General features: G+C 45.0%; 1 protein-coding gene across 1 annotated transcript in view; it reads right to left on the bottom strand.

The window, feature by feature from the left end:
• Positions 1 to 6,383: 6,383 nt before the first annotated feature.
• The window catches only part of LOC126547715 (uncharacterized), a 71,905-nt gene continuing 52,222 nt past the window's right edge, over positions 6,384 to 26,066 (bottom strand). Inside the window, exons 8-12 of the mRNA XM_050195674.3 lie at positions 20,876 to 21,169; positions 16,801 to 16,901; positions 14,942 to 15,152; positions 14,210 to 14,389; positions 6,384 to 11,438 (exon numbers count right to left, since the gene is read on the bottom strand). Coding sequence (XP_050051631.2) covers positions 11,317 to 11,438; positions 14,210 to 14,389; positions 14,942 to 15,152; positions 16,801 to 16,901; positions 20,876 to 21,169 — 908 coding nt within the window. The 3' untranslated portion in view covers positions 6,384 to 11,316. The remainder of the gene's footprint in view (positions 11,439 to 14,209; positions 14,390 to 14,941; positions 15,153 to 16,800; positions 16,902 to 20,875; positions 21,170 to 26,066) is intronic.

Below are 26,066 nucleotides of genomic sequence, written 5' to 3' on the forward strand. Positions count from 1 at the left end.
ACGTTCATTTGAGTGCAACACCGAGGCAAGAAGCGTTCAAACATGAATGCAATCAGCGACTTAGCATGGTTCTGGTTTGGAAACATCCACGTTAAAATATTGTAGCGTCTGCTTTACGGGCGTTTGAGCCATTGAATTTTTTTGCTTGCTTCTGGGGGCATGAACCTCTGGATTTTTTTTTAACAGCCCCGGACGTTCAGGCTAGATTCGTTCAAACTAGCAGATAAGCTTCGCTTGTAAATGGCTGTGTACCGTGCACTAGGTGCACGTCAAACCCAAGGTAGTCAAACTTATTCCAGAGTCCCCCACTACGGCACGCACATGTTCATTTCATAGTCGTGACAGGGGAAACCCCAGATTTAAAGAATATATATACATATATTTATCATTCAGTTCAAGCTGACGGTGCGGGCGTAATTAGCAGCAATATAGTCGAAGATTAACAGCCTTTTACTATATTCCTGTAAAGGGTGCACCACCGTAGATATACTTACGGTGAGGCTAAGTCGCCCTATGGTATACCTTTAGGTAATGAAGAGAGTTCGCTTGGAATAAGCAGGGCTCATGCGAGGCAATTGCACCTGGAACGCGGCTTCGGCGGTGACCGTAGGACGCCAGAATTAGTTGCAAAGCGGTTAACCTTAGGGGTACGGGTGTTTAGCGCTAATATAGCCAAAATAGCCACGTTCCCAATAAACTGCACAATATTCCGTATCAGACCACCAGTGCTTTTGGTAAAAAAAAAGGGGTGAATTAAGTGTCGTCGGTAAAAACACAAGGTCGACGTACGTCCACGTGAACTACGATACGAAGAAATTAGTCAGTAATGAGTATAAAACACAGATAGAGAGAAAGAGACACGGATTAGAGAGACGTTATCAACCTTTAATCATCGAATCATTTGAAACACCGTGTACGTCCACCTAGTCTTCTTTAGCGTCGACACTCGGTTGATAATTTCCACTTCAGTGATTTAGGGCCAGAAACAAATTGTAGCCAATTTTTGTGCCGCCATCAGTGACACGAGAAACGAGCGTTGAGACTGGGCAAAAGAAAGAGACCGGGGTGAACGGAGCGGCGAGGAACTAGCTCCCCGGCATCGCCCCCGCGTTGTCTTCCACAGAGCCATGACGTAGTCGCTAGCGGCGGTATGATTGGCTGTGGTCATCCTACCTACACGTCAGCCGTACGACCATATCCAGCGACTAGGTCGCGCGAGCGGTATTAGATCCGACGTGTACGGGGCCGCATGCTGTCGAACCTTGCAGGGAGTCTGTCGGGTGCGGCTTTGGTGCGAGTGGTCGTACGACGGATCGCGCGCAAAATAGTATTGTGTGTCTTCCGCTTTGGTCAATTGCACTTGTCTGACGAGCATGTAGCGCGGACCAACATGCTTATTGAAGTTCTACAATCCGTGATATTTTGTGCCAGGAGCGGTGGCGGTAGCGCTGTATTGTTGCTTCAGGTGTTCTTAGCGTGGCGCTCATTGCCGACAATTGCAGCTGGGGCATATGAAGCTCGCACGAAGTCTAATCTCCTACTTTAAAGCCTCTGACGCAGTTTTTGACATTACAGTGCACATCTTCCCTATGCTCTTCAACATTTTAAATAAATAGTACCGTTGTACTAAGTGATTCAGGACCTCTCAGCGGAACGTTACCGGAGTGGCCGCCAAAGGCTTGCTCGCTTGCTCCCAGTTCAGAAGTGCAACGCGTTTGTGGCGTGCGGTACACTAAACGCTTCGTGTAAAAGGTCTATTGATAGTTAAAGAATTGACTTCTAGGCTTTTAGGTACCAAAACCAAAATATGATTATGAAGCACATTCTAGTGGGAAATAATTCTGACAACTTGAGGTACTTTAACAGGCAACCAATGCATGGTACACCGCCGTTTTCGAATGAAGCCGCCAAGGAAATGTGGCCGCCGAGGCCGGTTTTTTTTATAGTGAGAAGCCACATTCTTATTGACCTGACAGTACGATAGCGAATTCGAAGTTGCTGACGTGTCTTAAAAAACGATTACGATACTCCCTAACTCAAAATTTGAGTGCAGCTATGTATGTGTTTTCATTTCGCAATATATTGGCTGGCGAGGACAATCTGCCTCGTGTGCCACGTTGCAAACGGAGCGAAGTATGGCGCGACTACCTCCGTACTCGGGAGATCACGAGAGGTAGTGCCTGGATGACGTGTGGGTGCGACTGACAGCAGCCACCGCAGACAGACCTCCGCTCATTCAGCGCTTCGTTTCCATATATGGTATCAGTGGACGCGCTCGCCGCACGTCTTATTCATGGCGTCATCGGTGAACAGACGAGGCGTGCTACTCTGGCGCCATCCCGTAGCGGTCGTCGCCGCTGAACACGTCTTGCGCGGCACTACGCTTTTCTTCTCATGCCCTTTCGCCTAATCCTCCTCAACCGTTTTCCGCCTCGTGGTTCCGCTGCGTCGTCCTCGAGCGCTCTTCGCTATCGTCGTTTTTCATCCCCCGCCGCGCTCCGCGTTCACTCTTTCATCCTTCCCTGTGCTCGTTCGCTCGCTTACACCGAGGGACGCCGACGCTCAAAGCAGGAAGGGGCACCTAGCAGCTGCGCTCTAAAACAACTTTCTAGAATGTACTTCATTATTGAAGAGCTACAGAAAGGTAGACAAACATGGCTGTACGGCGGGTCATTTCTTAGAGCATAAAGAAGTAAGGGTGGTTGGTACTAGCGCAAGAAATAGGCGGCGGCAAATTGCGCTGACACAAGCCGAACTTCATACTATGCTCGCAAAATAAACGTGTTTTCATTGTTCGTGAAAGCCATGAGAATACATTTTATAGCTGTGGGTGTCGACGTTTCACTAAGTATGCTCGAGTGGTGGACATTCGCAAGCGTAGCAGTAAATTGCAGGTAAATGACCAAAACGTATTGCAATAAATTTTATTAGGAGGATTAAAATGCAGTGGGTAAATAACAGGCTTGGTTAAATTTACACAGTTGATCTGTCTTGTTGTTCACCGGCTGCCTTCTAAACCTCACCATCAATAAGGTGCTAAATTGGGCTGGTTGGAACATGTCCGAAGAAAACGAGTAACAGCGCTGGACAACGGGACGTGACTGAGACAGACGAAGCTCTGACACAGCAATATATACAAGGACTAGAATAGGCAGGAGGGAGTGGAGAACATATAGTAGGAATACATTGTCAGAAAGATTGTGACGATCGATAATGTGAAAACCGCCCAACTAAATGGTTGCCATCATCCCCGTGCAAGATGCGCAAGATGGCCCGCACGTGAGATACATAAGGCCTTTTGCATCGACAAGAAAAGCGATACGTGCGTGAGTGTGCCTTCGGTATCACTCCTCCCGAAGGAACTCGCGTGAACCATGCCGGATTTGTAACCCTAAATTCTGAACGTAGATGTAGGACTTCTGTTTTCAACATGGAATATTTTTCAATACATCAGAAAGCAAAGGTTTTCTGCACCCTGTTGTAAATACCCTCTTCCTCACCAGCACGGGCACTAGACGAACATGCAACGTTTCGGTAGATGCATCACACCATGTCAGCTTATAGTGCTTTAAAAACCATCGTATCATTTAAATTTACTCTTTCAGTGACTTCGGAGTAAGACTAGTAAACATTTTGCGACTTCATTGTCTCATATGTTAGGAAACGTTTCTTACTTCAGAATAGAAACCTTCATTACGGTGATGCCGCTCGACGTCAGTTGAGAAAGTTTCGTTACTGAGGTGCCCTTAGCAGAGGATTTCTTGGACTCCCATGCCGCAAGGAAACCGCGAAAGTATCTTCAAAAATTATTTTCCCCCAGGAGAGTCTCTTCACTTCACTAAATTGGCACTCCGCGATCACTTCCCCTAACTGCTTGCCCATTCTCTGCGCGAACTTGATGTCACGTGTACCTGGCAATCGTCGAGGCGCAAGTACGGCATCAGCAAAGGAAATGCGTTTCACGAAAGAAAAGAGGCTTTAATTAGGTTTTGTGCGACTTAACACTAACGCTTCGGTAAGTTCTAGAATTGGTAACAAATTACTGTCTTAGCAAACCAGAGCTGACCTGAATGCAGACGAAAATGAATTAATGAATCTTTACGCGCCTGCATGAAGGCTCTCTAAAACGCATTGTGCTGAGAAGCTATACCTAGTTGTAAACGATCAGAATGATAAATATAGCAAATGCTCACCAAATGTCAATTCGCATTTGGCTGAAGCATGCGGCGGGTGCAACTGGTGCAGCCATATTTGTCAAGGCTATTATTTAGCACACCCAACTATTAAGATCGCTGAGTAACGTGCGGTAACATAAGCCATCTGCGAGCCACCGAAATCCAATAGCGTACGGAGCATGCGCAGTGAGGAAGAGACTATCTCATTACCTACAGAAAACGTTCACGTTTGCTTGTATCATCGGATGTTGCTCGGGACCCATTCTCAGAACTTTAGCGTTGAACGCATTGTTGCGCTTTTTAGGACAAGTGCACTGATATACAAACCTTGGAAGTGATGTGCGCTACATCGCACATATGTAACGTTCTTTTATTATAATTATCGTGTGTGTGCGTGCGTTTTCATTTTTGCTCGTGTGTCTTTCTGCGAGCCTTAATTCACTTGACCCCCTTATTTCGGCTCAGCGTTATAGTCAGCTGGTTTGTGCACAGCCTGGGTAACCGGTCTGTCTTTTCATCTCTTGCTCTCCTCTTTGAGACATTCGGCAGGTACATCACGCCACGTTGCACGTGCAAAAGTACTTGCACGCATGCATGGTTCCACGAAGGTGCAGATATGGCCAGGCGTATCCAAAGTGCCAGGCAGCGGCCGGCGAAATCCGAAGCGTCACGCCGGTGATGCCCGGATCAGTGAAAGTTTGCCCCCAGTATAGTGCGGCGCGTTGAACCTGGATCGTAGCAACGAGGCGATCAGCTACTGTCGCAGCGCATGCGCTTAAGTGCGCAGCGAACTAGCGCTTTTCTGTCTGGTGAAGGCGCAAACTCAGCAAGTTCGCTGCAGTGAAACCGGACGGTAGGTCATCATGCCGCTGACTAGCAAAGCTAGCGCACGATGCACCTCCGGTCTAGTGAATTTGGCTAGAGGTAGGACATGCTCTACTCCCACGCCAGCCGCCAGTCACCCTGAATGCGCCGGGCATTAGACTGTAGCCCGTCCCCGCAACTGTAATATATCCGCGCCTTGATGCCAAAGACGCAGCAATGAATTAGCTGCATCAGAATGTTGAATAAACCAGATCTCACGCACTCTAGGAATCAATGTTATGCGGAGCATTTCCCTAATATCAGGCTACCCATCATAGTTTGGGATTAGACAAAGTGTTACGAGGTGGACTAACGTGTTTGTGTGAGACGAACAGCTATGTGTATGGCGCGAGTGTGTGACGACAGAAGCAAGACGATGGGGACGTCAATCTTGTGACGCGGACGGAATGATTTCTACTCCGGTCCTCCGACGCGAGCTTGTGGATTAATTACGAGCTCTTCTCGTAATTACCGGTTATCTTTATTTTTTTCCTGCCTAATACCAGGCAAATAGTATAGGCTTCCCCGGGGTATCCAGTGAGCTGAAGGAGGCACCGACTTCATATCTTGTGGAAATTCAGCGCACTGTGTGTCTGATGTGCTTGCAAAGAATAAATTGTGTTGTGTTAAGTAGGGCGTGATGCGAGCATTACACGCTTGTTTTCTCGGTATCCCGGGAGGACGAGAAGTGTCACTGAATTCAGATTCGCAGACCATTGATTCAGTGTCGTGATGCATATGCAAGTAAAGCCTTAAGCTAGGCGGATTATGAACAGGCAAATAACATTTGCAATCAAACTGCTCGATATGAAAGACCGCTATAAATTTGGCTTCCATTTCTTAACGTCACACAGGGCTTATTTGTTTCTGAGGCTCACAAAGTATGTCTGGATATATAAATAAAAAAATTAAGTCCGGACTTGTACGTGTCAAAACCAGCATATGATTATGAGGCACGCCGTAGTTGGGGACCCGGAATAATACTGACTACCTGGGGTTCTTGAACGTGCACCCAATTCACTGTACACGGGCGTTCTTGAATTTCGCCCCCATCTAAATACGACGGCCCCCGCAGAGATTTAATGTCGCGCACTCAAGCTTAGCAGTGAAATGCCAAAGCAACTATGCCACCCCGGAGGAAGACATACAAATTGAGCCGCAGAATCAGACTGATTAAAGGTGAACATACAAGTACAATGCACCTCGTAGTGTCATAATTGCCACTCTCGCAGTGCTTAGAACTTCTTGTGCTAAATACGCTTGTAACATATTTTAATTTATTTACGTAATACTGTGAGGTAATTAGAAAGACACAAGCAGCAAGCAATTTTTTTCACAGGAAAATTTGCAAACTTTTATTACTATTCGTTTGCTTCGTCCTTCGCGCCCATTATTTTCGCTTTTCGAACCAACACGCAATAAGAAAAAACGACATAGTTCAATCATTTGGAGGGGCTTGGAAAACAATTATTAGTTCAATCGTTCCCAGAGCCTATAACTAAGAAAAAGACCACCGACGTGGAGAAGCGGAAAAAAGCACACCAGAAAAAAAAGAACTGTTTCCGAATGCAAGCAATAAAAGCGGCTGAACGCAGTTGACTGTGCTCCTATGGGTAATCCGACTGTGACAAGGCAAAAGGGAACAGTGATTAAAATGGGGGTTGACGGTGACATCACACCATTTATTTAGTATGCCCTCAGGGCAAGAGGCATTAAAGAGGGATGTGGTAAATCGGCACACAAAAAGAAACAAACAAAGGAGTAATAATCTATAACCTATAATAACCTAAGAACCAAACAAAGGCAACGTATAGTATACAATGTTAGTTTAACAGCGTGCACAGACAGCTAATTCACAAGATAACAAATAAAACCAAGCAGTTAAAGTGGTATACAGTATTAGTGTCTGCGTTATACTATATTAACTAAATATTTCTTGAAATGATCACAGTTTACTACAGAAGCAATGCGCGCGGGAAGACGTCGAATACTTGAACATGTTCCGATGTTCGACAAAAAGCCATAAATTGCTTGTGAGTTTAGAATCACCAAGAATGCACGGCGATGCGGAAGGGGTGAACAGAAGAAAACGCGCAAGCTGAACTATAAGATAGGAAGAAAAACAAGTAGCGAACGATGCGCAAGAAACTCGGTTATATGTCCGTAATTGCTCCTCTGGCACCACGCATAAGTTCGCCATTGTAACAGCCCTTTTGCGAATGTTTTATGTAAGGCTGGAGCTGTGCAACGCATGCTATTACGAACAAGTATATCAGGTTAATTCCAGAATGGAGATAATCATGGTTGAGCACCTCCAGAACAAATTTGACTCCGTTTACAATGGTTTAAAAAAAATTAGTTTAGTCTACAAAAGATGTCTCCAAAACTTTTTGTTCTAAAGGCAACGTTACAAAGTTTACAGGGTCCAGAGACTGATGAGGAGTAAGTCACTAATATAGAGTTTTCAGAAGACACACACAATAATATGTAATAACAAAGGTAGCTACAAGTAGAAGACATGTGCTCATGTTCACGAAAGCATACAGTATATACTTATAAATTCAGTCCTGGAACACGAAGATAAGCAGAAAATTGAGCAGGGCAATTGAAAACACGTATATCATTATAATCTAGCTGCAATTATATGCATTCATTTACGGGTGGAAAAGAACAGCCGCGCTAATTACAACTGTAAAGCTGATGTTTCAATTTTACTAGATCGTTGAACTCTCGCTGCAAGCTTGAAAATACCCCTTATTTTAAAAGCAATTGGAAATATTCATCACAGGTTGTTAGCTCTGTATTGAAAGTTGTTGCACTTATTTTGGAAACTAGTTATTCAGACATGTATGTCGTACTGAAAAGAGAAACATAAGTACGAGTAAATTACTGCAATTTTTCAATTACTAGATTTCAGGCCTCTGCAGATGTGTGGCCAAATCCTGGTTTCCAGTATTTGTAGGCAAGAAGGTCCCTTGATGCGAACAACATGTTGCAAATGAAGCTGGAAAAAAACGCGCTAACATCGCGGGTACTGGAATTCTCGACAATTATACTCCCTCTTGTTGTTAGCTCAACCAACTGAAGCCAACAGACAATGAAGTGTTTTTTTTTAATTAAGCGCAGAAATAATAAGGAAGGAAGGGCGATGTAGACGAAAAGGCAACTTGTCCTAGCCTTGCGCATTACGCGTGTGATGCTCTACCAATTGAACTAGGACAGCGGCTTTCACCCTTTCACTATGTATATAATTTTTGTTTTTGTTTTAGAATGCGTTGTTCTGAAAGTGTCAGCCAACGACCCTCGCGAGAGCGGCAGTGTATGCGGAACTTCACTTTAACCACCAGTGTAACGGAACACGCGAACTTAGGAGAAGTTACTTAAGGACACCCTCGTTTTTCTCACTCATTGCGTAGCCACGTTCACAACTGAAGCAGCCCTGAGGTCTTCAGCTAACATACGACTGTCGACTGTCATATATTTCAGTTTCTTTCACTGCAGGTTTCCAATATTCGAGGAGATTTTTGTAGCTCATTGAAGATGCCTTGCAGTCAAGGTTCCATAGATGCCATGCGCAGAAGCCACTCCTCGAGCTAGATTAAATTAGCCGTCAACCATAAACACGCACAGGTGGGTAATCTATTGACAGGGAGTACATAGTGGGTAAGATATTTCATTTTCTCTGTCAACCAACAGGTGAGATTATTTTATTTCTTTATTTACATCATACTGCAGGCCGTGTGGGCCAAGCAGGAAAGCAAGGTAACACAAAAAATACGCGTACAAGAGGCAGAATTGCAAAATATAAAACATAGGAAAGGAAACACAAAACAGCACAAAACAGCAATGTTACTGAGGGAATACTAATAACATGAGTTCGAATTTATTAAGGGAGGTTGAGATGATGGAGAGAGATGAGGTTCCATTCTTCTATAGGTCGAAGAAAGAAAGAACATTTAAATAGGTTTGTCCTGGCAACGTAAGGGGACAGAGCGAGGGGGTGGGAATGACGGGTTTTCCTGGATGCAGAAAGAATTATTTATGGACTAGGATCTAAAGAAAATTGACGGTTTATGAAGGAGTAAAGGAACTTGAGGCGTATTATTTTTCTGATCGTTTGAAGGGTATGCAAACCATTTGTCCGCAGTAATTCAGTTATAGACTCTTCTCGGCCGTATTTCGCAAAAATAAAACGAATGGCTCTTCTTTGTATCCTTTCAAGGGCGTTAATGTTGATTTTCGTAAACAGCTCCCAAATAACGCACGAATATTCCAATTTGCGTCGAATAAAAGTGGTATAGGCTAATAATTTTACTTCATGGTATGCGTGTTTAGCTTATGGTGAAGTAGACACAGCTTTCTAAAAGCAGGACAGGCGGTAGCAGCAATGTGGCTATTCCAGTTTAGGTTGTTAGTAATTATAATTCCAAGATACTTGTACTCGTTTACTTCGGCCAAGCGGTCTTGGCCAATAGAACAAGAAAACTTCAGGGGTAGTTTTTTTGCTTGTTATACGTAGAAGCACAGATTTATCGGAGTTAAGTTTTATTCCCCACTTGTTCGCCACTCAAGAATGTTGTTTAAAGCTAAATGAAGAGATAGTTGCTCATTACCTGTATTAATATCGTTAAATATGATAGTCGTCTGTGAACAGACGAATATTGACAAGGACCTCTATTACATCAAAATCTCATTAGAATAAATAAAAAATAGTAGTGGGCCAAGCACGCTGCCTTGAGGCATGCCAGAGGTTACTGAAAGACAATCGGATTGCTGCCCATCAATCACTACGTACTGTTTTCGACGCGTTAAGTAAGCAGAAAGCCAGTAGAGGATAAAGCCAGGAAGACCAAGGAATTCTAATTTACAAATTATTTGTCATGAGGAACTACATCAAAAGCTTTTTGAAAATCCAAAAATATCACATCTGCTTGGCCAGCCTTGTTAAAGACCGAAGCAAACGAGTGAATGACTGGGCTTAATTGGGTGACTGTCCAGAGCCCCTTCCTGAAGCCATGTGGGAAAGAAGATAAAATGTTTGAGCAACAATGTGCTCAATTATTTGACAATATGATAATATAGAAGTCTGACGATAATTCAAGACTAAACGTGGGTCACCTTTTTTTCATATAGGAACAACACGTGCTACTTTCCAATTGTACGGAAGTACCGCGAAATGCAGAGGCTTGAAAAATTGCTACAAGAAATTTACTTAAAGGTTCCGTATGACGCCGAAGGAATGTGTTGAGAATGCAATCTGGACCAACAGATGATTTTACTTGTAATCGGAGGAGCATGTTAAGTACACGTTGATGAGAAATGTTAACGTAGGAACAGCAGGACGGTGAAGTTTGGAAACGGGGTTCAGTGGGCGGGGAGAAGACACTGTGGAAGTGGCATCTGTCTTAACCTACACGCCACAGAATTTGGTGGAAAACTAACTTCTTTAGCATATTGTGTTGGAAATAATCACGCGACCGCTTTAAAAATTCACTGCTTCGCTCTTTCTCCGTTTGTTAACAGGTTCCCTCTTTTGTCGCGTAAGTAGCGCGTACATCGCAGCTCGTACATCGCAGCTTGCCAATGTGAGCGATAGCGAGCCATTCTTAAAGCCGCTCGCGGCTGCGCACTAACTCCAAGGGCCACCGACTCAGCTGCGAGGAAGAGTCGCGGCCTGCCGGTCGTGAAAAGGGGCGGCGCTAAGTGGCGGGTTGTACGCGGAAACCCGCCGCGGGCAAAATGTGGCCCACGAGTCTGAGCTTGGAGAACCACGTGTTAGGATACCCTATCTATGATTCGCTTTCATTTTGGCTACCGTTGAGTAGTGGGTCAAACACGCTTGTCATACCTTAGATTAACGAGCCAATTCTAGAAACTCAAGTTGTCCTTCAATAAGTCATCATCATCATCATCATCATCATCATCATCCTAATTTGCTCTTGTGTGACTTCTGCAGACAGCTTATGCCTGGAAGGCTCAGCTAAGACTGTGCATAGTTTCCTGATCATTGGTTGCTCATACAAGGCAACGTTGTTGAAGAAAACTAAGCGAAACGTAGGGGGATGGAAGGCAAAAGGAAAAAAGAATACAATACGAGTACTAGAGCAATAGTAAGCTTAGTGACGTCAACATAAATGCATAAATCACAACAAAGCAACAACATTGCATTTCTTTCTTTTTGCGTTTGTCTATTTGAATCGTGATTGTCATGACTACACTTTAGCCTAGGTTCAGAGCGTGCCTCACGTAAGACGCGATAGTAGCCACAGTGATCCGATCAATTCTGGGGTGGCCAAGGCATCATCAGAGTGGCAGATTTCCCGCGCAGTTGCCGCTCGTCAGTCGCCACGTTGAAAGCGGACACTGAGAAGCTGCACTCCTGGGCGCCGGCAGGAAGACCTACAGAGTGAAGCGATAGTCAAAGTTGATCTCGGGCACTACTTTCATGCCAATAGTTGTGGGCATTGCAACAGTGTTCAATTTGGCAACGCGTAGTTATTATTTCTTGCTTCGTCATCTTGCTCACATATTTGGTGCTAAGAATTGATGGGATTACGATGCACAGAACTTCAAGTATTAAAGCGAGAAAGACGGGAAAGCAGACGTTACGGACAAGAAAGGGTGAAACATGGTTTCATGGCTTAGGATCAGCTAAACTCTTAAACAAATGTAAACCCTTTGGGTCGTATCTTGCCACACAACAATAATCGTAATCTGTCTTGCTTGCGTTTCCTTTCTTGAAAACGCTGCGCTCGCTAATTTTCTGTCGAGAATGCTCTGTCGTGCTGATAATGCGCATGCCGTTCGTGACTTGGAAGTACCGGGCTCGCAGCGTTAGAGAAAGGAAATGCGGACCATACAGATGACGCTTATTGTTGTGTGGCAAGTTACGACCCAAAGGGTGTAATTTTGCTTAAGAGTGTACGTGATGCTATAACCTGGGCATGCTCTATATTAAGCAGTTCCAGTACATTCATTTCCGTTCACGGAATCCCGAAAGACCAGAAAAAGACGCGTATAGCAGCATTGGTGGCTCCATGCTGTGACGCCGACGTCAACTAAAGTTCAGAGCACTACAAGTGAACCCACCCTGCCTTATGAGGCAAAGGTGGCGCCAACAATGCTATGGGTGTAATGGATTGCATTTTTTGTCTTTTTTTTCAGTCTGTCAAGAAATCGGCGAAATACAAATACGTTTCTATGGCGCTATACTTGTAGAAAGCGTCACCAGATAGCCCTACCGGTGCTTTGGTTGCCATTGAGGTTCGGTGTTTCGGTCTCCTGTAAACCGTAATACGTTTGTAGACAGACGAAAACATTCAAATTACAAGAACGAAAATGAAAACAGATTCACATTCATGCTCTAGCGACAAAGCTAATCAGTCTGTTGAATATGAGCGTGAGGCAAGAGCTGCCCGGCCATGTTGTTCTAAAGAATTCTGTTCGCTGCGTTGTCCTGTCCGTGCTAGGGTTCACTGCTGTCTAACCACTCATTGCTGTAAGAATTCAGGCGTCCCTCGTAGGTTTAGATTTGACGGTCTTGCTTAAAATGGCAACTCCACTTCTTGTGTGCACTTCATGAATAGGTTTCTGTGGGGTGTAGGGCAGCCTCGAGTCTGCAAATAGTCTGGAAATTGCAAATTGGTGAACAGTTGGCAAAGCGTTTCTCAGATAAATGTGATGTAGCTTCTTGCAGAAGTCAGGTCCGAAGCCTCTGCGCCGAAGGACTGAGGGAACAACAGATAATTGAATGTCTTTCGAACACCTTCACTGGTGTTGCCCTCGTCTGTTACTGGCCAGCGCTAAAGACAAAGAAAAAGCCCGCCACACAGTGGTTCATTGGATATGGCTTCTTTGCTTACAACTCGTCCGCCTTTGTGTACGATACCAGAGTCACCTTCTAACCACAGCAAATAAGTCACTGCTTGCTGTTCTTGTATGGTACAGACAGCAACTCCGACACCCATTGTTTCTTGCACCGAGGTCAAAACAAACTGGTGTGTTACACCCAGACGTGCACAGCAGTCACTGATGCGTCATATACTCCACAATTAGGATGACAGGGAGGCTTGGACACGCAAACAAGGCTAAACCGACAACAGATCTTTTATTGAACGTAAATGCGGATAATTTCTTATCTTCCTTCTAATACATTTCAAGGAGACGGCGGTAAAGAGTAAGTGGCCGAAAATTGTTGTTTGTGTGGTATTACGGGCCGAAGGGCGGGTATTATGACTGCTTCCTGATTTGTGTTCTCACCTCCGGGAAATACGATTTATTCGAAGTTTACTATCAGATGCCAGATATAAACTCTATTCGCGCTACAGGTAGGCATGATTCGTAAACTAAAACCTTCCTTCGGTAAATATTATTCCGCACCAGAAAGGCCACGGATATATTTGGTTTGAAGTCCATTATGGGTATATCTTGAAGCACCACAATAAGCTGTAACAGTTCTAACAGAGCCCAAGTCACTTCAAGTTTTTATTTGGAAAACGTAAGCGCTTTTCTACATATCTGCCCGAAGAAAACGTAAGAATGTGATATTCTAATTAAGATAAATAGCAATAAGTGGGATAAAACAGCTCATGTAACGCATAGAACAGACAACCGATGGCCTTTTAGAGTTACATAATGGGCACGATGATGAGAAGCGCCACCGAGATGGCAGAAGGTTGCCCCTAGTAATTATATCATGAAATTCTATAGGCTTAGGATGGCGGCTGCTGGTGCAGGACAGGTGACGGGATCACTGGGAGAGGCCTTCTTGGTGCAGCAGACTTAACATGAACAATATTATGATGCATATGTACACACAAATGTACCTCAGGGGTGCCCTGCGCATATTGTGGCATTTAAGGGGGAAAAAAAACATTTCTGTAGTGAGCTGGCACTTGCCTTGAATCTCTCGTCGTGTTCTAGTCTGTATTGCTTTACAATACGCGCACTTGACAATATGAACTATATGTACAAGGCACTGACTACGCAGGAACAATTTATTGGCGCAATCAGTTACTTCAAATTAGCTTTATGCTCGTGCAATACGAGAGGACACGAAGGGAACGTTTTTAGAAAATTATTTAGAGACAATCTTGAATGGATAAGTGCCCGGCAACAATGAACTCATCACGCAATTATCAGGCGGAAAAAAAGAAGAGAGAATTGCGTACCAGGGATGGCAAAAAAGGATTGCTCAGTGGTCGCAGCCATGAGATGGTCCTGGTCGCACTGCCAGGAGACCACGTAGCCCGTCAGCGGACCCCTTGGCTCGTCTGGCGCCTTCCACTCGAGGTGAGCGGAAGAACCATCTTCTGTTGCATTCACTGTCAGGCGAGTAGGCTCACTCGGCTCTGCAAAACGCGTAGCGGAGACAAGACGTGACGATCAACGCTGTGGGCAGAATATATGTTTAAACTTGGTGTTGCAGTATATCCTAGTTGACGGCACCAGGTTGCTGCTTTTCTATTGCTGCTATACCGCGTGTCAGAGGTTCGAACTGAAAGGCCCTATAGAGTATTTTTAATGCATTCCAGCTTCAGCTTTTGTTTCACCATGAAGTTCCCCCATATTGCCTCAAGGTAAATGCATCGGCTTAGCCGCGTACAAAGAAAGTTGAGTATAGAGGCACGACAGTTTCGTCATTATTTTCTTCGTCACCATCCTCATTTCCAATGCCACGGATAGCGGAAACATGTGATAATGAGTGACGATAAACGGCGATACCACGTATGAAAACTCCAGACTTCTGTGAGCCTCGATAGCCACGCACAGTGAGCACACCAAGAGAGACCGACTGAAGAGCCGTAAATAAGTGTTGTGTAGGCAGTTCCTGGCACCTTCGCTTGATCTAGAAAATGAGCAAAAAGGCCAATATTTACTTTTGCATTTAGCAGCAAAAATACCTGACATGTCGGTTGTGATGACCACTGTGTTGGCGTCCCCACATCCTAGGTTGTTGCAGCCTCTCACCGATAGTGAGTATGTCGTGTGTGGTCTAAGATTTGAGATCCTGACGTATCCCGCTTTGAAGGAGGAGTTCCAGCCGTGCAACACGACCTCGTCGCATTCGGTCGAGTTTTCGCAATTCACCCAGTTGCTGTAGTTCGTTGCAACCTGAGGAAGAAGGTAAGGACAAGAGCACAGCGATAACGCCGTCATTAAGAGACGTGAACCGTGGACTGATTGGCTGCACCTACAAGGCGCGCCCATATTTACATAACATGAGTTAAAGCGCACGGGAAAATCCGTATTTTGAACTCGATTCAAGCACGCGTGTGCGCAAGCAAAACACACATGTGAACAAATGACGGTTTTGAAGCAGCTGTATTTTCAAAGACCCCCAAGTTATTAAGACCAGGTAATTCAGCACGCTAACCCCCAGAGAATAATGGCACGAAGAATTCTATCGCTTTTAGCGTGTCTTGCAATTTGTCCTTCGTTAAATTGAGGAGAGGCTAAGACATTCTTTGTTCCTACACTGGCCTAGACTTGTACACAGTAGGTAAATTGACACTGCGCTGATTGTTTTATATATTGGGGTCAACAGTTCGCTATGAGCTAACGGGAGATTGGCTTGGGACGTTTCCGCTGAACACGCATTTGCTCGCTCTTGCCATGTGCGACTGGGCAACATTGAGGCCAAAACCCCGAGTGGCTACATCATCATCCAACCAACTCCAATGAGATGGCGAGACGGGATACTTGGTTGAAGTTCATAATGAACAGATCGTGAAGCACACGAGCACACACAGTTCTTGCGGTCAAGGGTGTGTGGGACAATCTCCGGAAGATGCGTCACCGATCGCATCAGGGAATATCCCGCATTCTTAAAAGCCTCAGGAACTTCACATCTTGCTAACCATTTAAAGAAATATTTTTGTTATCCGACTTTCAGAGAAAACAAAAATTATTTCTGGGCATCGTGATTAACTGACTCCCCAGTTCGTATATTCCAATCACTTTAATAAACACTGAAAAGCGTGCGTCAGTCAAGCCACAATCATTTTAGAGAATATGGAGTTCTACTACCTTGATAATTCACATTTTCCTGGTGCTTTTTTTGTGTGTGTTGTGATAACGTACTGTACCGGGTGTCTTATGATATGACCTCTTGTTTTAGGCATTGCTGCGCGTGCGTGCAAGATTGTTTATTTACTTATAACGTCTCTGGTTCCGATAAAAAAATGTTTCAGTTGTGAGTGAAGCGCTGTCCTATCTGACTTTCCAATCCCTTTGTGCGTGTGTGTGCTGGTGCGCTTCAAGATCTGTCTAATATGAAGTGCTGTACTTCATCTCATGAAAAAAGTGATGCAGTCTCTTCTTTTATTTAAATAAAGGAAGTGATTGCCGGATTATAGTCACACAATAAATTTTCTGATAAATTTGCTCCTGCTTCCACTATAAGAGAGCAAATAAGAAATTTAAAATAATTAAATTATGCGGCTTTACGTGCCACAAAAATGGGGACTCCGGAAATTTGGGCCACCTGGGTTCTTTAACGTGCACCTAAACCTAAGTGCACAGGTGGTTAGGCATATCGCTCACACCAAAATGCGGCCGCCATAGCCGAAATTTGATACCGTGACCTCGCGCTTAGGAGTCCAACACCATAGCCACTAAGTAACCGCGGCGGGTAGAAAATGGAAGAAAAAAAAGCCTGTATATTGACGTCTGAGGTGACATGGTTTGTGACATATGGCCTGCAAATCCAAACCAAGTAGAGAAAGCCACCTAACATAGTGCAGCAATACGAGCAACCAACCTCTACATGCGTAACGGTGCTGTTGAGAAATCTCCATGACACAGCCGCTATGTCTGGTGTGGACTGGAATCCTCTTGTTGACAACGTTGGAGCCAGAGGGACTGTTCGACCACAAAAGAAACAGAACCACATATACGAGCAGTCCGCAGTCACCATGTAGACAGAACTAAAAACAGTAGGAATACAGTGAAAACTACTCCGTTGATAAACTGGAGCATACACTGCCAACTACTTCCTGTAAAAACGAACATCGAAAATTTCATTTCACAGTAACGCAATAACGTGCCTCATTATAAATCATTATCGCGTAAAACATACAAACATCCTTAAGCTTAATGCACTAACGGTAAGAAGATGATATCATATTTAGAGCCATTTTAGTGATTTGTGTATAACATGGATCAGTGCTCTTCCATAAAAACAAGCCTATCTCGTTTACCTATTTAAGGCAGAAAGCTGGTCTAGTTGGTGGCTATTCGTATAAGGGGACATTGCACTAACGCGTAAAAAAGGACTCGGACAGGAACATGAAAAAGACACACCGAACGCTAGACATCAACTGGCTTCATATACACAAATAGGGCACAAATATATGACACAAATATATGAGGACACAAATCTAGAGGCAAAAAGACGCGTGCTACATGATCAATTCCTAAAGCGAATGCGCAATGACACCCTATTGTGCAAGAATTTTATTTCCTTTGCTCTCAAAGATGAGTCAGATTTGCTGAAGCAGGCCTGTTTTTCCTAATAAACAAGGAAGGCCTCAAGTATTTCACGCTCTCTCTGATCTGTGCTAGAAGTAATCAATTGAGTCTTATCAAAGAGCAGCATGCATTCATTCTCAGAGCGCTTGCAATGTGCTGCCAAGTGCCCAGATCCCGATGGTGCCCCGAGAAGCAGCTTGTGCTCCATTAGACGCCAGTGGCGCCACTCGCAGTAAACCACCCTGCCAAATTAAACATGGACTCCCTTATGTGGAGTGCAGGACAAATGTGGTGTGCAGAATTCCGCTGTCATGCGGAAGTTGCTACATCGGCCAAACTGGCCGGCGTATCAACGTTCGTTTAATGGAGCACAGGCAGCTTGTCGATGCACCATCGGGATCAGGAAACTTGGCGGCACCTTGCAAGCGCTCTGAGAATGAATGCGTGCCGCTCTTTGATAAGACTCAATTGATTACTTCTAGCACAGATCAGAGAGAGCGTGAAATACTTTCTTGTTCATCGGGAAGAACAGGCCTGCGCATCAAACGTAACTTATCTTTGACAGCAAAAGAAATAAACTTCTTGCACAATAGGGTCCAATAGGCTCCAAACTCTCTGCCAGCTGCTTGGCAGACGGCTCCAAGCGAGAGCTATCGAAGCAGCGTGCGTTGCGAGCGTTCTATCGTAGCGCTGAACGTGTCTGGTATTCCGGTAACCACAGGCGAGCTGAGCGTTTCAACGGAATGGTCGAGGCATAAACTCAAGCTGATGAAGGAACTTTAGCGTATACGTACGTGAGCTGCCTGATCGGTGTCTATGGTCAAGCCACCCGTTGACGCAGAGCTTAACCAGCCAAACAAAGAGCTAATATTGCTCTAACCAAGTGCAATACATAATAAACATTTACAAAAACAACGTGTCAACGATTACACTCCTGCGAAAAAAATTTACACCAGCAGCAAAGAAGCAGCAGCATTTCGTTACTGCTACTGTGTGTGGTGGAGCTCTGTGCCAGCAGGTACGGTCAAAAAGCCAATCCCTATCCCCTCGCGCTTGCGTTTACCCTAATACCGGGCTCGCGAAACGCTATTGCGTTAGTAATCTTCCGGTGTAAAGTGACGACCGCGAACGCGCAAGTCCTGGCGCCGATTGGATCGCGGCAGTCCGATGCGCTGCAGCCAGACTACTCGTCTGCTGTCTTGCAGAGGGACACGATGTCGCAGCTTGACATATTGCCAGTCGCTACGTTTGCAGTCCACAACGCAAGGAAGTCGAATCATAGTGGTCGCGAAAAGACTGAGACCGACTCTGACTCGTGGCTCTCATCAAAATGTAGCACGTTGTAACACAAGCACACGATGCTTGCTGTGTTCCGGAAGTGCTTAAGTGTAGTGAGAAATTGTTCTCGTACTTTCTCTTTCTGTTACTTTCTTTTTATAGAAACAGATTAACTAACATTCCAACTATTACGAGCATCATTTGTTCACCATGAAGGTGGAAAAACTATCTATAACGCGCCCTGGGCAGCCAATCGGATAGCTCGCCCTACTGACGTCAGTTGGATGATTTACGTCCTATGGGTAGGGGCGGCTGACAATTCTGCCCAGTAGTGTGCTGCGATCGGCAGCGATGTAGATTTTTAATACCTTATAATAAATTACACGCTTTACGCGGAGCACTTAGATGCGTCAATTGATAATCAGAAAGACCTACTCTAACGACTCAGTACGTTTGTACTAAATCGTCAAAATCCTTTCCAGGTCCCGATAATAACAGCCGATTTACGTGTAGTAATCTCATAGACTACATCCGAAGTACCAAGATTTGGCGGGGGCCAGGCCTCGCCAGTTACCGGTTCTTGAGACCTTCTTTACCAATTTAAAATTATAATTCCTACTGAAATCGCGAACAGCGTGCTGGATTCTATCGCATTAAGTCATGGTCAATTCATTTCCATCGACGCCACACAGCACATTCTGGCCACTAGTCAGTCCCTTTAGTATGCGCTTCAGGCAACAGTGCCGTGGCTTCCTACTACCTCGATTTTAAGGTCTTATTTTTGTATTAAAGTGACATCATTATTTGCCTGTTCTAACCACATTGTGGTTTGTATGTGCCAAGCCATTCATGGCCAACTAATAACATACGTGGGATGTTAGTACTTGCCACTAGAAATAAAATGAAATTTTTAGTTGATCGATTTTAACACTGTGCCCCCAGAACAGAAGTTCCTTCCTCTAACCATGAGGTCACAGACTCGCGCCACTGAAAAGGCGGAAGAATCACGGGCACTTAGGTATCCCTACGTGGCTGAATGCGAAAGCATGCATTGAGAAGTATCTCCGATGACGGGGCCTCGGCCTCGTTAGCGTACTTGCGTTGGCGTCCAAAGTAGCCGAGCGCAGCAACTGATTGAAATGGAGAAGTCGATCAAAGCGCATGACAGAACTCGCCGAAATCACCGCAACGACTGGCATCGCCGCGACGCACGGTGCTATATATAGAGCGGTCACACAGTTGCCGCTACCCGGCAACTGCAGCGTATGTAACCGTAATCTTTACGGGGAAACGCTTGCGGCGAACGCTATGCGCGAAGGCGAGCTTTCTGGTTCCGTTTTCTGTCCCCCGCACGGTCGGCGCCGCCGCCGTAGCGAATGTGAGTATCATGTGGTGGGGCTTCGAGGAACCCAGCGCGCTCGTGGCGCCCGCCTCCCGTTGATCGGCTGTGAACACGAGACGTTGTCACGGGGACGCCGCCGGAATTTCTGCGTCCTGAACCGAATATATAATGCTTTCGCATTCACAAAGTCATGAAAGTCTGCGCCTGAGGCACTTGGCACGGTAGGCGCGTTGGGTTGCGACATTGTGCTTATAAAAGGTGAGCACACGCATCTCATAGCTGACGACGAAGAATGAACTTACGGGATGTGTTCGTCCCCGAAATTCGCTGCACAGCTTCCATCGTAGACTATGTTGTTGTGGTGCCTTTACAGAATGTTCAGCACGTTGCGTCTCATGATTAAACACACTTTAATGCTGAATAAAAGCACGACTGTTTGTACAAGGTCCACCATGGTGGCTGTGTGGCATGTTCGTCACTGAAATCTGCTGCGCGTCTCTTCTAATGCGCAAGCTCTGGCTTACAAAGATGTCAAGGCAAGGTTGGTTCCGCCGATATATATATTTTTTTCTTTTCATATAGAGTATTTTCTGCAAGCCAGAGTTTCCACACTAATAACTGGACAGTAGTATGATTGCCGGCGATCAACAATTGACAGTTGTAGGGCGCACAAGAGGCACGATATTGAAGATTAAAAGGGCACATGTTAAGCAAGACTATGGAGGCATGGCTGCTCGTTTCTTACCGAGAGGCCAAGTGGTTACGGTGGCTCTTGCAGGGCGGCCGTACTCTCGTTTTCCGGGCGTCCTCTCTAGGGAAAGCAGCACCTGAACTTCGTACTCTGCGCCTGAGCTGAGATTCCCTATCTTGATCGCCTTCTCGACAGTGTGGACGAGTCTGTAGAAGCCATTTGTTTTCACTGTCACTTCGAACTCTGGGTTCAGCTCTGGCGCGTGCCGTAGAAACGTGATGTTCCATTCCAAGTAGAGGGAGCTGGTGTCGTTCGATAGGATTGTTGTGATCATAGGCGTGGGAATAGCTGCGAAAATTACAAAAATGATAATTAAGTAAAGGAAGTTGCCGCAAGTAACCGGAAAACGCGCAGTAGTCTAAGACAGACAACAGCATTTTTGCTTAAAGTTCTTATCCTTTCACACCAGGATGGGACATTTGTAATGTACCCCTAACCAATTATAAATTCTTAAATAATTTACAATTTAGAAATGAATATTCTTGTTCATATGGCAGCAGCTTCGCTTAGACGTAGCCGTCCAGACTAACTTTTATTCTGGTACTTTTTGTACATGTTTCTTGCCTTCGCTATTGGAATTTGCATGCTGGAAATATGTGTTTATTTATTAATTGTGCTCTATTTTTAAACACCTGAGGATTCGGCAAAACAGGCAAGTGCTTGTTAGTGTGGAATGAGGTACAGTCGTACATGTGGTGAAAACAGATAGAGCGAAGGAAGTGCAAGATTCGAAGGCTCTGCTCTCTTATTCTACGTGACTTTGCCATAGAGCAGATTGTAGCGTAAGCAAGGCTTTATACCCATGAGTTTCCCCAGACTCTTCCCACCTGTATGTAGCATGTATAATCTTTAATTTCAGTACGCCAATTTCAGCACACTCTTGGCGTATTCAATAAGCGTGTATAATTTTTGTTTGTTCTCAGTAACTTATGTAGTACTGGAATCCTAAGTAGCGTCAAGAAAACAAGAGCAGACATAACAAGGACCACACACGGCTTTCGTGTTAGCGCTACTTAGGATGCCAGCGTGACAGAATAAGTAGCACGAATGACTGCTTTATACTTATGCAAACTTAGAGGGAATCCAAAAATCGTTTTATTCTTCGTGCAATTGCTTACAATTTCAGCCAGTGCGCCGACAACATAATCCGCGCGTTTACGCTCATATCAGTGCATGCGTACTTTTGAAAAAACTCGAGTGTGCCCTCGAATTGGCCTGTTAGCGCGAATGCGTGGTATAGCATCTGCTTAGTCAGCTATAGGTTACGTTTTCTCAACTACTTATAGCGTCTTGCCAAATGAACGAGCGAACGTTCTCGCACGAAGAAATCTTTCATTGCCAAGTTAGCGGCACTGATCTCAAGTTGCTGCTGGGCACTCGCAACGTCTTTTCCCTCGGATGATGTCGCTCCTGACTGGCACCTGGGATGCCGCTGTCGGAGATGCTATCGTTGCTGGTAGCCACGGAAGATACTGTGACTTTCCGCAGCTGTTGCAAACACTGTAAATACTCTAAATGTTGTAAATGTTCTCTTTCAATCTCTTAACACTAGTGTTCTCTATCTGGCTTTTCTTCTCTTTCTATTTTCTCCTTTGTGGTCTACATTTAGCCACATCCCTGCCGACACATGTCCAAGTGTCCGCAGTCAGCTACAGACTTATGGTGCTGCCACCGGAATTACTTTCACCCTTTCGTTCTTCTTACTGGAAAAAAGGAAAACTGGAGATTTTCTTTTACGTCCCTTTACATTGCGGTCCAGTACTACGTGATTACCATGTTATTGTCCTGCTGGTTTCTTCATACGTGCAGCTTGGATCGCGATTGTGCGCCGCAGCCTGGGACGGCTGGGCCCTGAAGTTAAGGCGGAAGGGCTACGTCACGAAGTCAACCTTCACAATTCAACGTTGTCTGGCACCGTATACTCCTTTTTCCTGAACTCACGAGATCCTAGGCACTGTAAATGATAGAAGCCACGCCTTCCCGTTTTGAAGACGGTTACGGTATTGTTTGGTGCACGGTAGGTTTGAGCAGTTGCGGCCATAAGAGTGTTAGCCTAAGGCGGTGCCGAGGAAGAAAAATGTCTGATGTCAACGGTGAAGCAACTAGTCAATGGCACTTGAGACGACTATAAATTGTCGTTTTTCAGAGACAGGATCGCGTACGACCATCAGTGAAAGAGGTAATAGAGGGCTGCTGTGCACGCCGTTGACACGCCGGCTGACACACAGGCGTTGACACGTGATCGACAGACGGCCGTGTCCCTGACCTTGTGCGCCGCACTCCTTTATTCTCAATTCGACACGCTAACACACCATCGCTCGTTGCCGCACCCACCCACCTTACGCCCTTTCCCCTTTAGAAGAACCCCACCTATATGTACTGTGGCGAGGAAAGCATATGTCGCCTTGAAGAAGACAAGTCATTTGTTGAAACGTTGGCTCCTGCTTTCACCTTGTTCTGGTTTTGCTCATCGTCTTTAATTTCCATCTCCCGCCTCCCCCGTGCGTTCCCCGTTTTTCATCTAGTATCACGAACTACGAAGCTTTTGGCTAGAATAGCAGCTTGGGCTAGTTGGTTTTCCATCCTGGTGTTAACAGCGGAAAACGTAGACAGGACGCGAGACGAGAAGACGACACAACAAGCGCTGACTTTCAACAACGTTGAAAGTCAGCCCTTGTGATGTAGAGAACATAACACGACAAAAACTCAAGAACTTGAGCTTTTGCACGTACAATCATTATCATGAGTGTAAAAACGTGCGCGGTTCACATGATGTGCAGTTACGTGTCTGTGACACGTGTGGGCAAATGTATAAGAAGCCGGGTTTCTTTCAAATAAACGTTGTTGAAAGTCAGCGCTTATGGTGTCGTTTTCTCGTCTCGTGTCCCGCATACGTTATGCGCTGTTAACACCAGGAATCTTTTGGGAGTGTTACACATTCTTATAATATAATAGCGAGATGTGAAAACAGCTATGTACTTAGATTTAGGTGCACGCTAAAGAACCCCAGGTGGTACAAATTTCCGGAGTCCCCCACTACGGTGTATCTCATAATTAGGTCACCCGCCGTGGTTGCTCAGTGGCTATGGTGTTGGGCTGCTGAGCACGAGGTCGCGGGATCGAATCCCCGCCATGGCGGCCGCATTTCGATGGGGGCGAAAGGCGAAAACACCCGTGTGCTTAGATTTACGTGCACGTTAAAGAACCCCAGGTGGTCGAAATTTCCGGAGTCCTCCACTACGGCGTGCCTCATAATCAGAAAGTGGTTTTGGCACGTAACGCCTCATAATTTTTATAATGTATTATTAGACCTACGAAATTACCATATAACGGTTCCTTGTTTAGCCTTTCTTCTTCCATGACCGCGAGAGACAGTACTGAAGGAGACCCAGGCCAATTTCAACATTGAACCATTGATCAGTATTACAACAACAGGCGCGTTACTGAAGACACACAAGGGGAAGAGGGCGGGCACTGTTCAGCACTGCGCCCATCCTCGTCTTCTTGTGTGTTTTAATCAACTCGCCCAAAGCTACCCCTTACTGAAGCATGTTCAGCGTTTCAGATTACAGGATTAGTGCAGTGACTTTGTTGTCATTGGAGTTTTTGAAGCTTCATGCATAGACATCACGGATGCGTTTGGTTCCCAATGCAACAAAACACGACTGAACTGAATTTTGGAGCAGTAAACCGAGATGCGAGCATTATCAAGCAATTAGAGCTGTGTTGTAACAAAGAGATGTGCTTTAGTTACACCAACCACGAATATGCTTGCCATGTCCCGAAATTTGGGACATTAACCAAGAGTGCCACCTCCCAGCGGTGGAAGTAAAGCTGTCGTATCGTTCAGTGGGAACGCTTCTTTGATGACTGTGGCAGAATGCTTTTCAATGCACTCAACACTGAATTGGCATATATTAAACCGTGTTCTCTCACTTAGTGCTATTTGGCTCTATATCAAGGAGCTCATCTATACTCTATAACAATGCTTTTAGAAATTTACGCTTTCATCCTCCCAAATCACATTACTGACGTAGCAATTGAGACTCACTCTCCGCAAGAAGAAACTACTGCCTAATTCACTGAGGTTTGACAGGCACTTCTTTTTAAAAACATAGAGTAAGATAGCATTGCGCTAGTACGTACGTGCCTTTTATGCCCTCACTGGCCTCCTGTGCATCAACACAGTAACCGTATAGAGCTGTTACACAAAGCTGATTTTCCGAAAGTGAGAAATCGCATACGACTTATATTTGGCTATATTTCTTTAGGACATTCGGACACGAGATTCAGCATCAAAGCAACTCGATCGCTCATTCTGTTTTCACAGACATTTTCTTAACCTCACCAAACATGAAATTTGTCTGCACTGAGGAAAAACTAAATTACGGAAGATGGCCAAAGAGAAAAACAATGCTCTTCAAGTCAATGTTGTGTCTGTGCTTTTCTCCAAACAAGTGCTAATCTCGACAGGGAGATATCAAGATGATCTCAAGGCACAATAACCACTGAATGTTTATTCTTTGTTCACGCATAGTAACCGCTGCCTCATGATGAGCAATAAAACAAACAGATGACACACACACCAGCACAAACGTGCAAAAAAAGACGAGAAGACATAACTAAATAATCTGTATGCTGAATTCTGATGGTAAGCACACATCCGTCGCAGATAAAAGAGGGCGCTATTTGCCACAAGCCAACAACGGCCGAAACGATATGCCTAATCTAGGCAGAACGTTGCTACAGTAAAATGCTATGCTTTGAATGTTAGCTGACTTCAAATGTGTAATTAAATTTTCTTCCTTAAGACACATATTAAAAATATAATGACAACATTGTCTGAGCCTTCTGATGGTTGACACTGCTATGAGACTTTGTAAGGAAACGCCATGTCAACTGGATTCTACAACACTTATAATCAGAGAACATCATCGCAGAAATACATGGCGTCGGCATTGTTTAACGCTCAAAAAGTCCGCAGTTTCGCCCGAAAGGCCACGCATTGACAACGACAGCAAAGTATTAGACAACTGCACCAAGTATAAGAGTCGCACTTTTAGAAGCTGTATAAATTTAATTGAACATTTGGTAACTAAATAAATTACCAAGTACCGGGTTACGCACGCAGGTACAAATGAACAGGTCGCACTCATTGTCATAACGCTGGCGTGAAGAGCGACAG

This window comes from Dermacentor andersoni, chromosome 1 (genome assembly GCF_023375885.2).
Source record: "Dermacentor andersoni chromosome 1, qqDerAnde1_hic_scaffold, whole genome shotgun sequence".
NCBI lineage: Eukaryota > Metazoa > Arthropoda > Arachnida > Ixodida > Ixodidae > Dermacentor > Dermacentor andersoni.